Raw genomic sequence first — 18,104 nt, 5'->3', positions numbered from 1 at the left:
GACTATTGAATCTTTTTCCTGACACCTGGGACCAAATGATGCATGCTCACATCAAGAGCTGGTTAAAAACACGTTGGGACTGGTCCAGGTGTCGAGTGTTTCAAGTCATGTTGAGGATCACCCCTACAAATTAAATGTTGAAGGTGTGTGTCCATGCAAGGCCGGCCTGTAGCTGTGGCATGGCTCTAGGGAAAGTTATGTCATTTTTCCATTCTTTTTTTTAATTCCAAAAATGAAAAATTACATAAAATACAAAAAAAACGCCGTGCTGGCCAATCACATACACGCAATTGAGAGCGCACATTCCCAGTACACTATTTTGTAACATGAGCGCCATATTTCTACTGTTTACCTCGTATTTGTGACAGAAAAGATAATTGCCGCCGTGATATCATTCCAGGTGTGTAAAATCCTGCCTGTGAGTAGTACTACTCTGTGTATTGTGCAGTGTTTTGGTATCTGAATATGCCTTTGATAATATGAATCTGTTGCTTTAACTGGACTTTCATCTGAATTCCTGCTCAGTCTTGTTCATTATTCGGGGATTTTACAAGGTCAAAACGTGGGAGGATTTAAATATTAATTATTAGACCATTTTTGCTTTCAAAGTCGAGTCACATCTAACCTTTAGAGCGTCACACTTCACACACAGAAGTAGTAGCATTTTCAATTCCTGTCACTTCTCACCTGCTGTGTTTCCATTGCCAGAAGTAAGAGAAACACCTTTCAGCACGACACGGTTTTCCTTTTTTTTTTTGTGTATCGATGGGATGCTGTGTGTGTTGTACCTGTATGTGTAAAATCCGTCCAGCTATTGACTTAGGCAGCATGTGGAGCAGCGGATACTGAGCCTGCCTTTTAACGAAATGATGTGAACACTTCCCGTTTAGTTGAGATTACTGCTAAACTTTTTCTTTTGCACCTTAATGAGATTAAGTGTTATTAAGCCTCCTCCATCTGTTCAATATTAGAGTTCTCCAGGCGGTCGCTGCAGTTTTAGCATTGATATTAGTTTGCTTTAACGAGGTGTTGCATGGAGGAGAGAAAGAGAAGGAGACTGGAAGGAGGGAGGAAAAGTGTGATGGGCATAAGGAAATAGTGCGGAGAGGAGAGGAGAGGAGAATCAAAGAAAGGATTGGAAAGCAAAGCAGAAGAAAGCAAAGGAGTTGGCCCACCTCTGTATTGGCTTGGCCCTCAAAGCCACTGAACCAGGCAATCCCACATCAAAGCACCAGCACAAGCAACCATACACACACATACATTATGCAAAAGCACATATCCATTTTGCATGTATACTTTATTTGCATTTCAAACATGCTTGTATTTTAGACATATTCAACTAAACCCCCAAATAAGCCCTAATCGTGCTGCATTGCACCTTTGGAAATACTGATCCCTGTAGACAACTATTCTCTCTCTTTCTCTCTCTCTCTCTCTCTCTCTCTCTCTCTCTCTCTCTCTCATGGTGTACGAACACCCATGTGAGACGTATGCAAATATGTAGTAACCTATTTCACCAAGTAACCTAGCAACACTACGTTCAGCTGGTTAAACGTCTGTATGTGTGATGTGTGTGTGTGTGTGTCCATCCCTCTGCCTCTATCTGTGATTTGCATCTGTGGACACAGCTGCAGCCGGTGTCCATGTATATGTGCAGCATTTGGAGGAGTTCGAAGTGACCACTTACTGGGAATCCGTCTACAAACTGGTAAAGTCGTGAGTTAAAAGTGGAGCGATCTGTCACACTGCATAATGCTAGTTTGTGAGTAACCTCTTTTTCTGATTTCAACTTTGCTCTGAAGTGCGTCCTGCTGTATTTTCTTTTCCAGAAGATTTTTAATGTTTGAGTTTCTGTAGCTTCGTTCTTATCTAGGAAACAGTTGCTGGCTCATGGAGGTCCATTTACAACAGTTCTTCTAAAATAATATTAGTTTATGACTATGGATGAATTTCAAGTAAGACATCACGGTCAGGTGAAAAACACAGGGTTTTAAAAGTCATTTCAGAGGCATTGACGTGTGTGTGTGTGTGTGTGTGTGTGTGTGTGGTGTGTGTGTGTGTGTGTGTGTGTGTGTGTGTGTGTGTGTGTGTGTGTGTGTGTGTGTTTTGGTTCCTCTGAGCTGTGGTTTTTTGCATCTACCTTTGATTTTCTGTCAGGAGAGTTTGTAATACAACATTACACCAGCGACTAAAGAGAGGGAGAGGGAGAGAGAAGGAGAAGCGACGTGTTGAGAGAGTGGCAGAGAGAGTGAGCGAAGGGCAGACAGAAGGAAAGAGTTATGAAGTGACAAGTAAAGACAAGTAAGTAGGTCAAGTTTATTTATATAGCACTCAACACAGACAGAGTCACAACGCAAAAATAAATACATTAAAATAAATCGATAATCATGAAAAGCCCAATAAATCACAGTAAATCATAATAAAACATGAAAGCGTAAAAAGTTAATACAGTCAACAATGTGGCTAAACAAAACGCCTGACTAAAAAGATGTGACCTTTTTAAAGATTTCAACAGATGCCGTCACTCTTAAAACATGTGGCAAAGCGTTCCACAGTCCAGGAGCATCTGTTTCAAAAGCTCTGTCACTTTCAGTTTTGTATTTTGATTTATAAAAGGACAATACACTTAATCAACATTTCTGTAAATGTGCCAGTGTTAGCCAGTTGGCTAATTTTCAACTGTAGTCCTTCGGCCAGATGATTTTAGACCATAGCAAGAAGAAGAACAAAAAAAATGGTTAAAATATACACATAACCATAAAGACAGCATATACGCAGCTAGATCAGAAATATTATCTTTTTTTGTATGCCATGTGTAACTGCAGAAAGCATCAAGACATAAGCGGAGATTACACATCAACAGTAGCTTGAGTTATTAGTTAATATTTTCAGCTCAGTAAACTGTGATCTCAAAGATCTGCTGACAATGTAAGGGTGAAGCAGATCACCAATGTAGGCCGGTGCCTGACCATGATGGCTCTGTATGTAATTACAAGAATCTTAAACTGGATCCTGAATGTAACAGGTAGCCAGTACAAAGAGGCCTGGATAGGGGGTAATGTGACATGACCTCCGTGTCTTTTTCAATGGTCTAGCAGCAGCATATGAACCAATTATAAACTATCTACAGATGAATTACTGAGGCAAGTAAAAACATAATTACAGCAATCCAAACGCAACAAAAGGCATGCATTATCTTTTCTAACACAGCGTAGGATACAACACAATTGAGTTTTGCATTTTTTCTGAGGTGGAAAAAACAAGTGCAGGTTAAGGGCTTGATGTGTTTGTGAAGGCTCATAGCCTGATCTAAAGTCACACCAAGATTTCCTAGGCTGGAACACACATTTGAGTATCGTGACCCAATACTGCTAGCCACCTCAGAAACAATGCTGTCAATCAAACAATCAAAACCTCAATTTTGTGATCATTTAACTGAAGAAACGTTCTGGTCATCAAGTCCTGCAAAAGATTTAAATTATCAATCTAGTCGGGTTTAAAAGAGAAACACAATTGAAAGTCATCCGCATAGCAGTGATTTGAAATAACTTTAAATTTACTGATAATGTGCCCAAGAGGAAGCATATAAAGGAAAATAAAATTGGTCCCAGAACCGAACCCTGGGGCACCCCACACGACAAGGCAGCGAACTCAGACATACAATGGTCAAAAGCCACAGAATGATTCCTACCTACCAAATATGGAGAGAAAAAAACAATCAGGGGCTTTCCCAGAGGTGCCCACCCACTCTCTGAGCCTGTCTATGTATGATGTGGTGATCAACAGTATTGAAAGCTGAGGACGGGGAAAAAGGAGAGAGGGTACACTTAGCTTCTGTATGTTACAGAAAATTGAATACAGTGCGTGACTGGGAACAGGATGTGAGACTATGTGTATGTTGAATGACCATAACCCGAAGGTTACGGTCTAATGTGTAATGACTGACTCTCAGAATGTCCATTGTGATATTCTCTTATTGCTCTTGATCTCTGTTTGACCCCGTCTTGTGTCATCAGCAATGTCAGAGTGTGAAAATGCAGGCCAATTAAAAGTGAGCAGCACTGTGCTAAATGGTGTTGGTATTTTCCCTCTCATTAAGTCACAGCCTTCTCAGCCTGTAAACATGCAGCTTTATGCTAAATGTCTTCTTCATCGTGTTAATTAAATCAAGCTAGTGAATGTTAGCTAAAAGGATGTTTTGAATACACAAAATACATTTTGATACGGGCCTTTATTATATGCCAGAATATTAGTAGTTTGTTGTTGTTGAAGTGCCACAAAATCTCTTAGAGAGGAGGAAGGGTCGATGGATTAGTGCACCAATGGTGTTTGATTCTGATACTGGAGACTGCTGTGCATCACATCAAGTTTTCTTAAGTCGTTTTTCTTAAGGCTTAAGAGCCCCTATTATGCTTTGGTGGATTGTTCCTATTTTTTAGTGAGTTAAATAGTTGAACTGTTGTTTTTATCACGAGTACTTTCGCACAGAATGTGAATATTACACGGTGATAAACCAGCGTCATCTGTTTCCAAAACTAGGTTGATTTTTCTGAGCTTTCGCGACGTGAATAAAAACATCAGCCGATTACGTTGTGTTGTTTACTTACACAGACGCTGCTGGTCGAACCATACGGAGGGCAAATGTAATTACTCTTTTCAACCTTGTCAAAGGCAGCGTTTACCAGAGACACTTTGAGTTCGGACGTTTCCCAATAAAAAACCTAGGCACATGCTACACTGTTTTCCAGAGAGTCTTTTGTTAAAAGGAAACTCAACAACCAGCTTGCAGTAGCTCAGCTTTCCCTGCTTCTGGGGGAAGACAGGGCTGGAGTCTCCAGAGCTAGCAAAAGATACATACACCGGTATTATGGCGTTACCTTGAAGGCATTGTGGTCTTGCACAGGTATTGGGTCACGACAAGCAAATATTCTGATAAAAATATGTAAGTTCCAAGAATCAAACTTGAATTTAAAGTGATTTTTTTTTTCATTTAAAAACATACCTTACAGGTCCTGTAAACTTTAGACTTGTTAAACTCCTGCTGCAGAGTTGATTCTGCTAAGTGTAAGAGAGGGAGTGAGAGTAAAGCAATGTGAGATAGGAGGATGGAAAAAGCAGGTTGTGAAGGAGAATATGGGAATAATGAGAGATGGGAAAACAGGGCAAGAGGAGGAGGAGACTAGGAGAGCAAGATATAGGAATTGCCCCCTAGGCACTTTTCAATTTTGCCCTCATGATGGGAGCATATTTCCCCTGTGCTGTGGCTATCGTCTCTCTTTCTCCCATTCTGTCTTGCACTTTCTCTCTGCCTGTCTCCAATACTTCCTCTTTGTCTTTCTTGCATTTTTGCTACATTTTCCTCCTCTCTCACCCTTCTCTGCTCCTCATCTCAAGCTACATTCATTCACATTTTCAGCCACCCTTACCAACACCTATTTTTATTTTCAGAGTGTGCGTGTGAGTGCACAGGCATCTTGAGCTTGCAGGTGCACTGTACCCATCTGCATCATTTTTGTGTGTTAACTCCTGCAAGTTCCCACCTGAAAGTGGGCAGCTACAACACCTTTACACATAAATGGATGTGAAAGCATGTATTAGGCCAGTAGGTGCCTTGCATTTCTTTAAACCCAAAGCCATTAGCTTTTGTTCATAGTTACGGCCATCTGGCCCTGCAGTCATATTTTACAGGGCGGGGCCTCTTCCGCGGGTCACCCTTGAAATGTTCCATCTTACCCATCATCCTTAAATCTTTCTGGATCATGATAGGTTAGCTACGGCAGTCACCCGGCTGCCAGAGTACTGTGTGTGGCGTGTGTTTGTGCACTTCAGAGAAGGCAGTGGGAAAATAGATCATTCATGGCTAAAAGCTGAGAAGAGCAAATCAGTCCTTCTGCCAGTTTCCCAGCATGCATGTCTCTGTGGCTAGCAAAGAAGGAAGAGCAGGCCAACACACAGCTGAGCCAATCCTCCATTATTTCAATCCTCTTTTTTATACATTCTACTATTGTCTGTTCCCGCTTCCCATTACGGGTGTGCACAGCTCCGGTGGTTAATAGCATCTGTGAAGTCTACTGTACCAGGCACATGTGGACCGATACCAGACAAATGAAAACTTTTCCATTGTTTGACTACAATTGTATAAGAGCTCTGTGCAGTTCCAATCCTTGTATTTTCAAATGAGTCGACATATCTGGCTGTGAGCATGCTGTATCTTCGTTCATTGTATCTGCAGTCAAACAAAGGCAGTTTTTAGGCACACAATACCCACTGCATTCCAGCGTTAGCCCATTTCAATAAAGCCAAGACTGTAGCTGCTTGTCCAAATGATTGTCTGCTATTGTCTCCCACTCTGGTAGCAAAATAAAATCCTCTTTAAAGTAATACATGTAATTCATAACATCGTACAGATGGTAAAGAAAAGAGGTTTATGTGGCAGGATATTTCTTGGGCTTGGGTAACGTTGTTAGGAAAGCAAACTACTTGTTTCAGTTTAGAAAAAGATAATTGTTTAGGTTGGTTTAGGTTAAATAAATATGTTTGTCACATAATTTACATCTGTGACGTATGTTACGTTCATTACCGAAACATTCTCACTCCCAGCGAGTCAAAGAATTGTTCTTTTTTTGACACTTTTTTTTCCCCGGAACTCATGGCGTCACTTTTTTTGGGTGCTTTGGCATGGGTCATTTTTCAATGTGCAGGGTAAAACCACTAAGTTAGGGTTGGAGAAAGATTGTGGGTTTTAACATTTAAGTGAGTCAAGGGACAAGAATGAGACAGGTAGGTTTAGGAAAAGATTGTAGGTGTTAAAAAAAAATTGAAAGTCCTCTGTTTGACCCATCCACCACCCCATCCGGCCTCCTCACGCGATTCTTAGGTCTCTTATACTACTCGCGACTGGGTAAACTGCTTCCGTTACAAATCTGCGGAGACCAATCACAAACTGGCATGTCCACCTGATGTGCTATTGGCATGATGACATGATGACAGAGAATCGACGGCAGCCAGGTTTTTGTTTACATTCAACATGGCAGCCACCGAATCGCAACAACCCGCTGACGCCGCTGACGCTGCTGTTTAAAAAGATTTTAAAGGAACGTTTTCTCTGAAAACGGAACAGAAACTTGCCCTGGAAAAATTCTTACAAAAGGACGTGTTTGCCTTGCTACCGACCAGCTCTGGAAAGTACGCCACGCGGATCATTGGTCTGATTGGTTGAAGGACTACCCAATTGCGTACAGTGATTTGAACTATGCCCGTTAATCACACTTCTTGTGCAGTAAAATACAGAGTCTTAAAGGTCCCATGACATGGGACTTTTTGGATGCTTTTACATAGGCCTTAGTGGTCCCCTAATACCATATCTGAAGCCTCTTTCCAGAAATTCAGCCTTTGTGCAGAATTACAGCCAATAAGGCCATCCCCATGAGCATTCTTGGTAGTTGCCATTTCTCTGTCTTTTGTGGGGGGGGGGGGGGGGGGGTCAAAGTGAAGGCTGGGGGTGTGGCCTTGACCAACTGCCACTTTGTTCGTTTGAAATCCATGCTTTCTCTCAGAATCAGAATCAGAATCAGAAATACTTTATTGATCCCCGAAGGGAAACTCTGTGTGTAGTTGCACAAATATTATAAATAGAGTAGAATACAAGAAATAAAGAAATATAAGGAATTGGATACGTACGGTATTTACATAAAGGAATGTTATTATACATTATTTACATAATTAACATAATTAAGGATTTGGAATGGTGAAAAGTTAAATATAATAAATAAATATAATTGTAGTATTTGAAATTGCACACATGTAGGCCAGTGTTATTGCACAAACAGATAATCAGATAATAATGTCCAGTTTCAACCTCTCTGAGTGTGTGTGTCAGACACTTGAGGGAGGAGTTAAAAAGTTTGATGGCCACAGGCAGGAATGACTTCCTGTGGCGCTCTGTAGTGCATTTTGGGAGAATGAGTCTGTCACTGAGACTCTGTCTCTCTCATGGGTGGGCCAACTTCTCTGGGCAGGCAAAGCAGATTAAAGGGAGGTAACCTTGTTCCTTATGACCTCATAAGGGGCAAGATTTCAGATCAGCCCGTCTGAATTTTCATTTTCTCAAAGGCAGACCAGGATTTCCAGGGCTCGGTTTACACCTATTGCCAGTTCTACCCAATGGGGGACCATAGGCAGGGAACTCATATTAACGTTAAAAAAAACCTCATGAAGTGAAAGTTTCACGCCATGGGACCTTTAAAAGATCGAGCTTGGTCTGATGATAGCCGGACTCACTCGCTACAGTTGTCGCTCTTAAAACTATACTTCACCTTACAGCGCAGCAGTTGTGCTACTGCTCTGCCCGGTGCGTCCCATACAGACTTTCAGAATAAAGTTCACATCACTTGTGGGGTGAATTTTTGAAATGTCCACGTATAAATCAATTAAAATACTGTAGATGCACAAACAAATGTTTTAAGATGTTGGGATGAGGAAGGATTGGTGGGATGAATGTGAGTTAATTGTTTCAGTTATATCTGATTGAATGGTTGATTGCAAGTTGTGTACATGATACATTTTGTGTTAATTGTTAGGGAGAAGAGGTATGACCATCTAAGTGTATACTTTCTTTTTACTTCTTTCCGGACACGTATTTATTTATGTTCAGACTCTAATAGGGCATTTTTGCGACACTAAGAGTCCCAGAGCAAGGGTTAGGGTTAACATACGACAACAACATACGTAATGTAGTCACTGTTGACTTTTGGTTTCACACTGGAAACAAACAACAGCTTCCTGGGTGAAAGTCCTGTTGGTTTGTCTGACCCAACTAATGTAGGTAGACTGATTAGAAACGTATTGGTGATACGCCAAAGACGAACTTCATCCAGGAAAAAAAAAAACGTTTCCCTCGAAAGATGATTTAGAATGCTGTCTTTTTGTACTGGAATTAAATATTTAGGAGACAGGCCTGTATATTTACTGTACAGACATGAGAGGGGTATCAATCTTATCAATTAATGCTAGGCAAAAAAGCGAATAAGCATATTTCCCAAAATGTTGAACTGTACCATTGAAGCCAATATTTCTTCATCTAATGAAGCTCGGCGTTAATTCTTTCAGGAAGACTTCACACTCACTGACACTCTCTCTCTCCCTAAACTGATCAGATCTCAATCGGGGCGTTTTTTTTTTTAGTTAAACCAACCAGAATCGGCCATGAATTCCACAAGCCAATCACAGCATGGCATACCTGCTTACATCTGTTCTTCTCTCTGCTGTGGTCAGTTGTCATTTCACGCAAAACATGCAACCCTCCTCCTCCCCTTTCACCTCCGGTCATCGTCATCCACGACACCCTGGGAGATATGGATTATTAATTCCTGTAATACGAACCACCAGAGCCTTTCATAAATTAGTGCCCCTAGCAGTAGCAGGAAGTAAGACCCACTGGGACGTTTTCTGTCCTCATATTAAAACCAGAGAATGCAATGGTCGCAGTTTCAAACACGCCATTAACGTTTTATGGTTGTGTGGAGGCACACACAGCTTTCGCAATAGCCTACGTAAGTGGCCTGATGTTTGGTGACGACGTGTGTGTGGAGGGGAGGGAGTGGGTGATAGAGCGAGGGATGAGTGTGAGAGTGACAGAGATTAACTTTGGAGCGAGTACCGACTCTAGAGTCATAGTGAGAGAAACAAAGGGTCTCCCCTGTGCTTTCTGACCCCAGTGGGAAATCTGTAGCAGGAAAAGTCAACCCTCCCCTTGATTTCATGTTGTTCATGAAGAAGGAAAACAAGCAAATGAGTCGGGGGGGAATGCAACGCTACCAAGCCACGGCCGAGTGTCGTGTAGTTACATTTTCGGCGCAGGGTCCGGTGTAGAGGCAGTGGGGTTCTGCGGGGGTGTGCCGTTGATTCTGCGCACAACCATAAAACAGCCTTCAGGTTTTAAAACTACTTGGTTATGTTTCGAAAAAGTTACTTTACTTCTGGTTACGCATGACGCAGGACGTGACGTAGTTCCCTTTGTTCGGTTTGTTTTGTTTCTTCCGTGAACAAAAAACAGAAATTTGCAATTCACTTTTATTTCCAAACCCCAGTCTCCTGGGTGAAATTCCTGTTCCTGAAATGTGTTCGTGACCCAGCCACCACCCCCAACCAAGCTCCTTAACATGGTACCATTCGCTCTTATTCGTCATATTATTTCCCGCTTTGCTCCTCCCTCTCGTCTAAAGTCATCGTCACATCCGCAACCACGATGGCTGCGCCCGTAACGGCAAACTCGACGACTCATATCTTATCTCCACAAACCAATGGGTGACGTCACACACGCTCTGTCCATTAATGGTAACAGTCTATGGAACATTTTTAGGGGAAAGACAGTATCAATATTTTACAATAGATTGTCATTCCCTGGAAGGGAACACCTTTCATCATCCGCTGGTGCATTGATGCTTCCCGATCACTGGCTTGTCTACAGCTGACTAGTCACTTCCAATCATACGAAGGGTTCTGTCCACTAAAATCTGTAATGGCATTTGCTGTACTGAATGGGAAGAAGGGACAAGCATGCAGGCATTGATTTTCCAGATTAAAAAGATGTATTCACTGGCCACAAAAAGAAGAAAAAAAAGAAAAATAATTTCACTAGGTCTGTTCAGTTATAGTGAGGAAAACAAAAAACTTTATAGTACACAAAACACTGGCCTGCTTCAATTTTCTTGGAGAGTGGGGGAAAAAAACCAACAACAGACCAACCAGTTCGTTGTCTTCCAAACCCTTTAATACCCTCTCACCCAATCGGAAAGCATTTTTGGGGTGCGTGCCAATTTGACCCAGGTGGCGTCAATCTCCTCCAATTTGGAGCGGAATGGTACTCAATTGTACTTTGAAAAAGTTTAAATGTACCCTCTCAAAAGGCATATCAAAACACACAAACAGTCCCTTCTTTGGAATTGATTAACATTACAGCAGAAAATGTTCTTCTTAAAAAGAATTAGGAACATAAGGAACATGTCCAAATGTTCTTAGACAGAGAGAGGGGTTGTGATTCAAGAGTAACGTTTGGATCACTATGAAGAGTATGTGTAGTTTAACTTGTGGGGGTGATTTGTGGAATAGTTTGACCATGCAACTTTTTGTTTTTTTTGCGTCAAAATTTAAAATAAAATGGTCATCTTTTTCAACACTTTTGATGCTTTTCCTTATGTTTTTTCACTCCACTTTTTTTCGCTGTTCTTGCCATTTTCTGATATTTTTGAAGCTTTTCCTGACATATTTGTCACTTTGTTCAACGTTCTTTCATCATTTTCTTCTTCAAATGCTATACAATTGAATGAAACAACCAAAGTTAATGAAAAGTAGTGAACTGATCATTTATAGTACTTGTGAAGAGCGTTGTATGGAACCATCAATTTCCATCAGAACCATTCTTGCATTTGGTTGCAAGAAACCCAAATTTCAGATATAGAAACTTGTTGAACGCGGGTCAAATTTGACCTGAGGACAAGAGGAGGGTTATTAAACAAAGTCCACTTATACATCAATTTAAATACTGTAGATGTACAAAAACATGGTTTAAGATGTGTAGGGACGAGGAAGTATTGGTTGGATGAATGTGAGTTAATTGTTTTAGTTATAAATGATTGAATGGTAGTTTGTGAGTTGTATACATGATAAATATTGCATTAATTGTTAAGAGGTAGGCCCATATTAGTGTATGCTTCTTTTTGATCCTTTCTGGACATGCCACATTTATTTATGTTCTTTATGATAATTTGTATATTGGTATAGGTTCACTTTATTTGTTATTCTTGTTTTAGTTTTATTATTTTTATTTTTGTCCAGCAGGTCAGGGAATTAAAGTCCCCCTACAGAAAGCCTGTGTGGGCAGAAAGACTTTACACTAGTAATAAAAGGCATTTCTCAAATATCCCAAGTTCACAGCACATACAGTGGTGCTCATAAGTTTACATGCCCATGCTTAAGTTGGCTAAAAAGAGGAATAAAAAAACCATGTTTTGGAAATTTATCTTAATGCGTTAAAATCCAACCTTTAAGGACACCAATTTTCTTTGTGGATGAATAATGTATTGTAAATAAAGAAATGTTCTTCTTTAAAATGCAGGGGGCATAAGTATACAGAACCCTATGTTAAATTCCCATAGAGGCAGGCAGATTTTTATTATTAAAGGCCAGTTATTTCATGGATCCAGGATACCATGCATCCTGATAAAGTTCCCTTGGCCTTTGGAATTAAAATAGCTCCCCCCTCCCACATCATCACATACCCTTCACCATACATAGAGACTGGCATGGTTTTATTTCAGTTAGACTAATCGCTGGTTTGATTAGCATTGAGAGATGATTTTATGGAAAGTATCCCATGCCAATCTCTAGGTATGGTGAAGGGTATGTGATGATGGGGGAGGGGGGCTGTTTTAATTCCAAAGGCCAAGGGAACTTTATCAGAATGCATAGTATCTTGGATCCAGGAAATAACTGGCCTTTAATAATGTGGAATGTGCAGCTTCTTCTCGGCACACATGCCAACAAGTAAATTACACAGTGACCCAGACTCCAGACACATTTCCTATAAGTGAGGAAAAATATATAAAAATAGGGCTGTCAAAATTAGCGCCGATAACGAGTTAAACAATCATATATTAATCGATTAAGAAAAAAGTCGCAATTAACGCACGTTGTCTTTGACCCTTGAAGTACCGTATTGAGGTGTTTGCACAGGGCGCGCGACACTGATGAACAGTAGCGTGCCGCCAAGTGGTAGTCTCATAGAAGGGTGTGCAGCCAGATTGAAAAGAAATCAGCACAGAAGTTGATTATGGAGAAAGAAGGGATAATGGATGGGAAGTTTATTTTCAAAACTTTGGCAGATAGTACACTTGACAAAACGAAAGTTATATGTAGCATTTGTCGAGCTGAGTTTAGTTATCACCGAAGTACATCCAGTCTGAGGTATCACTTGCAAGCCAAGCACACGGATCCCAGCGTAAGCTCTGCTTCTGGTAACGTACGACAAACTACACGTGACAGCCGTTTTAGAAGCAGATCGATGGATACGTCGACCTCCAGTAAACTGACCCAAGCTATAGCTAAATGGATAGCCACAGCATGCAGGCCAGTTTATATAGTGGAAGACGAAGGTCTCCGTGATATATCCGGATTGCCTCGGTGACCTCACGTACGAGATGCCATCCAGGGCCACAGTCAGTCCAGGATACACGAGTGGTATGACACAGAGAACGCAAAACTAGCTACGAATTTGGACAACACAGCTTCTGTCGCGCTTACTGGTGGACTATTGGACATCGCTAGGTAATCATAACTATCTGGAGTAACAGCTCATTACATCGATCAGGAGTGGAAGCATGCATTCACATGCATTGACTGGAATGAGAAAATGATGAGAGGCATATGGCTGACGTATGGCGAGGCATTTTATGGATGTGGCGGGTCAGTGGAACATTGAAGAGAAAGTGAGCATGCTGAACACAGGCAGTGCTAGAAATATGATTGCAGGTCGAAACAGCTACCACTCGACAACCTGCCGGGCGGCTCATAGTATTCAACGCTCAGTCACCGTGTCTCTACAAAACAGTGCATTTGACGGTGCACTGCTAAATGTCGCAAAGTGGTTGGCCACTTCAACATAGCCCACCTAATACTGCTGAACTCAAGACACAGCAAGTGAGATCAATTGGTAGTTTTACTTATTAAGTCATTTGGTATGAATGACAATGTGTCATTACATTGATAATCTCATTTAACTTCAATTGGAGTGGATTTGAAATAGAATTTAAAAATGCGATCTATCGAGTGATTAACGCACATTACTATGCGATTAATCAACTAAAAAATGTTAATCGTTTGACAGCCCTAATAAAAATGCATTTACCGTTATGGTTTTTCAGTTGTTGAATTTACAGGATCTCCCGGACGTGAAACACACTTTGACCCACAGCTCCCAGGGATGGCGGAGAGAGGGCAGACTCAGCTGTCGGCAAAGTGGGTCAGAGCAGCTGCCGCGATCGCGTAAATGTTTAAAAAGAAGCAGCTCCAGACTGAAGCCTATGTAACAATCAGGTTGATGTCAAGCAGTGTTAAACAATGACAGCGTGTTGTACAGCTCCAACTCTCGTGCAGCTGCACAATATTCCTGCCTACACAGAGAGGAGGGGGAAGAGAGTTATCCAAAGAGGGATTGAAATATAGAAAATAAAAAAAAATGTGGAAGGCAAAAGGGAAAGAAGTATCAGATTTGAAGAGATCCCTGAAAACATACACATAAGAACAGAAGAATGTCCTATTATTTGTTGCGTTAAACGTTTGTACGTAATACTGACACACTTTAATTATCTAACAAGAAATGAAGCAGAGAGCACACCGGTGGATGACAGATAGATCAGTACAGGCCAAGAGAGGAAGAATGGAAGCAAACTTCGCTATTAACTCCACACAGAGAAGTGCTGACAGAGCCACACAGACCGACAGGGTAAAGAAGAAGAAGAAAGAGAAGAAGAAAAAAAGAAAGGAGGAGAGAGACATGACTGGAGGATGGATAGAAGTAGGTCAGGAGGAGAGACGGAGAGGAGAGGGAGACATGTGGAGAGATGGATCGAGGCAAGGAAAGAAAGGAAAGAGACAGCCAACGTTCAGCTGCGTCTTTTCTACCTCTCTATATCTTTTCAAATGTCTGTCTGCACATGGGTGTCTATTTTCTTTTTTTGTTAATGTGCGCGAGCGCAACCCCACGTTGGGGCATGAGTGCTTGGGTGTCACTGTGACTGACAGCTCCTAGCCAGCAGCCCGCTCCGAAGCCAAAGACTTGATAATAAACAGAACATGGATTCATTTACTCCTCTAGGCAGAGCAGCGCTGCTCACTTCGCGGTCTATTCATAAACAGGGACACACACATGCCATGTATAACACACTGCCAAAAATATCCATCTCATCAGATTATTTGCGATGTGTATATATATATATATCCTATCTTTATTTTTCTTCTTTATTTCTAAGAATTTTAAAGTCAAACTGTAGACTGGTAGCTGGAGAGGTGCCAGGTCACCCCCTGGGCACTGCCAAGATGCCCTTGAGCAAGGCACCGAACCCCCAACTGCTCGGGGCGCCTTTCCATGGGCACTCTCGTCATTTAGTGCATGTATAGGTACTGAGCATGTGTGTGTAATTCAGGCCTGTGTGTAATGTGTGTAATAACAACAGAGTGTAAATTGTAATTTCCCTTTGCAGGATTAATAAAGTATACATTATTAATAATACTGTTTTTTTATTGAAAAGTGGAATTGTCCTCACTTTTCGTGCAAGGAAATATATAAACTATGTTGATGAAAAAAAGGAATACAACTTTGGCATATTTATGGAAACTATATCTGAACTTCCGATGTCTGGGTGGGCTTTTGCTATGACGCTCGACTGACATTTGGTGTTGCTAGGAGACACACTGTCAACTGTAGTACACTTCTAAATGAAGTGAGTCCTAGCTCTGCCTAGCCTGCAAAGAAAAAGCGCTCCCATCCACCCAGGTGCCACGGCTGTCAAAAATCTGTCCACGGTGGGGTGTTGACTTCGAGAGGCCCGTTGTCACGGCTACACCAATGCCACGGCTGAATATGGGTGAGCATGGGTGGCAGCTCTCATTCAGCCAATCAAGGCAAACAGGCCACGCTCTATTTAATGATTATCCCAGCATCTGTCCCCCATCTCTCATCTCTGTGTGAAAGGCCGACCAACACGAGCGTAAATAGACTCACAGGAGCTCGGTGAAACCCATCCAGCCGAGCGGCGAGTCATTTCATCTCGGTTTAATCAAATCTCGAAGTGACTGGAAATGCTTGGGTGCATTATAAGCAGGTCGCATGCCCTTGATTCATTATATAGTTAGTGAGCAACATGGTTAACAGAGGATGAGATTACTGCAGCAGCAATTAATGCCGGTCCAATAAAACACATGATTACCACATATGGAGTCTCAGTTGATATCCACGTGCTGAAAGGAAAGGTAACACGCCGATCTTCTTCTGTTTACTTTTACTGACAGCAACCAGAATGTGTGGGTGATGAGGTTTCCATTGTACCACGTTGTTGCTTTGAAAGGTGTATTGATTTTATTTGTTTTGTGGAGAAGATCCCATCCTCTTGTGCACTTTTTTTTGTTCTTTCAAAGCAACGGCGGGGTTGGTTTCTGCCTGGTCACCTGCACATTGTAAATGGTGTTATAGTTCGTCTGGTACTCACGAGGTTTGTGAATTCGCTTGGATGCTCTCCATCTCCCCTGTATTAGGATGCAGGGGATCGATGAATCAGCTGTATATCATGTGAATGCTCCAAGACTTCCTTTGGGCATGGATGGAGGAAAAAGACAACAAGGAGCGCATTGGCTGATGATTATAACGATAAACAGGAGAGAGGAGCGAGAGGTGCAAAATGGGAGAGGCAGGCAGAAACTGAAGAGACATTATGAGAAAGAAAGAAATGATATTCTTGATTTATCAGCCCAGCAGCCCTATGAACGAGGGGAAGATAGCTCCGGGATGAATGCTCACTATTGCTGGCTTGTTTGCCTTGGGTTGGGTAAAAAAATGAACCGCAACATCAATAAAAATGTTAATCCGAAAAAGAAAAAGAACATTTTCACTTTCAATTTAACAGGCTTCTTGATAAAAGAGAGAAAACAATCTGGACATCCATCTACAAAGTCCGTTTCGTTTTGCTGTGATTCATTTGGAAGTATGAATTACTCTTAAACTACACCTCCCACCTTTGTTTATCACAGACACATACAGTGCAGATTTCAATCATAAGTTATTTATACCTGTACGTGCTCAGAATCCTATTATCAAAGGATTATACTACTGTTTTCACACAATACAGACTTAAGTGTGTATTATTTCACCTGTTTAAAAAAAGCTTGAAATTGCAGCAGCTATTGAGGTAACAGAAGAGTCACTGAAGTGATCAGCGACACCTACTCATCATCTCACAGTAATTATGTGGAATGAGACAGTAAAATATTACTGAATGCATCACTGAACCCTTGATTCAATTATTTGATAATGTGTTCACCCCTGTTTCCCCGGATGCGATTTCAATATATACGATTGTTACTCTCTCTGTGCCTCCAGGTGAGACCGGTGCAGCCCTGTCACGCCCACAGCGCCCCCTTTCGGCCCGGACGGCCCACCACGGCCCGGCGCCTGTGAAAGGGTACCATGTCAGCCGTAGCATGTCCCAGCATTCCTCCGGTGGTGGTGGAGGAGGCTCCTGCCACTGCACGCCCGAGGCCTGTGACGGCCCAGCCAGAGAATACTACCAGGGTCAGAGCGATGGCCACTATTACACTCCAGGAGGTCCGGCTGAGGCCCTGGCGCTGGAGAGGCACCATTCCCACTCCCACTCCCACAGCCACTCTGGAGGGGGAACCTTCCCCCGCTCCCACCCCAACCAGCACCCACCTCTCCAGTCGTTCGACTCTTGCGAAGAGTGCCTGTCCTCAGGCCACGGTGGTAAGATGCACCGCATTCCCCCGAACCTGATAGACCAGTTTGAGAAGCAGGGGCCCTTTCATCCTGATGGCTTCCACACACTGCAGTACCAGCGCGCCGCCAGTGGGGGTGCTGAGCCGCGCAGCGAGAGCCCCTCGCGTATCCGCCACCTGGTCAACTCTGTGCAGCGCCTCTTTGCCAAGTCCCATTCCCTGGAGGCACCGACCAAACGGGAGTACAATGGCACGAGAGGAGGCGGGGACTACCGTGGCGAGAGAGGAGGAGGCCACAGGAGCGGAGGGGAGGATGGCGGAGGCCACTATTCAGGTCACCAGCCTCGCTCCACCAGGAGGAGCAAGTCTCGAGAGCGAAGCAAGAGCGGAGACTCGCGGCACGAGTCGGGCAGACGCCACCGCAGCAGGACGGCAGGCTGGTGGAGCTCTGACGACAACCTGGACAGCGACAGCAGCTTCCTGGTCAGTGGGGGCAGACGGGGGTATCCCAGCGGACACGAGAGCCTGGATGCAGCCATCCAGGAGCTCACCATGAAGAGGCCCAAGGAGCGTAGTGGTGGTGGGGGTGGTGGTGGTGGTGG

At 42.6% G+C, this 18,104-nt stretch overlaps 1 protein-coding gene across 2 annotated transcripts in view; it reads left to right on the top strand.

Moving 5' to 3' along the window:
* Positions 1-18,104, top strand: part of dlgap3 (discs, large (Drosophila) homolog-associated protein 3) — a 136,364-nt gene that overhangs the window by 99,799 nt on the left and 18,461 nt on the right. For both annotated transcript variants that reach the window (XM_032536193.1, XM_032536194.1), the window contains exon 3: positions 17,150-18,104. This exon is cut by the window's right edge and continues 238 nt beyond it. In XM_032536193.1, coding sequence (XP_032392084.1) covers positions 17,251-18,104 — 854 coding nt within the window. In that variant the 5' untranslated portion in view covers positions 17,150-17,250. The remainder of the gene's footprint in view (positions 1-17,149) is intronic.

Source organism: Etheostoma spectabile, chromosome 14 (genome assembly GCF_008692095.1).
Source record: "Etheostoma spectabile isolate EspeVRDwgs_2016 chromosome 14, UIUC_Espe_1.0, whole genome shotgun sequence".
NCBI classification, from domain to species: Eukaryota; Metazoa; Chordata; class Actinopteri; order Perciformes; family Percidae; genus Etheostoma; species Etheostoma spectabile.
This window is presented reverse-complemented; position numbering and strand designations above follow the sequence as displayed.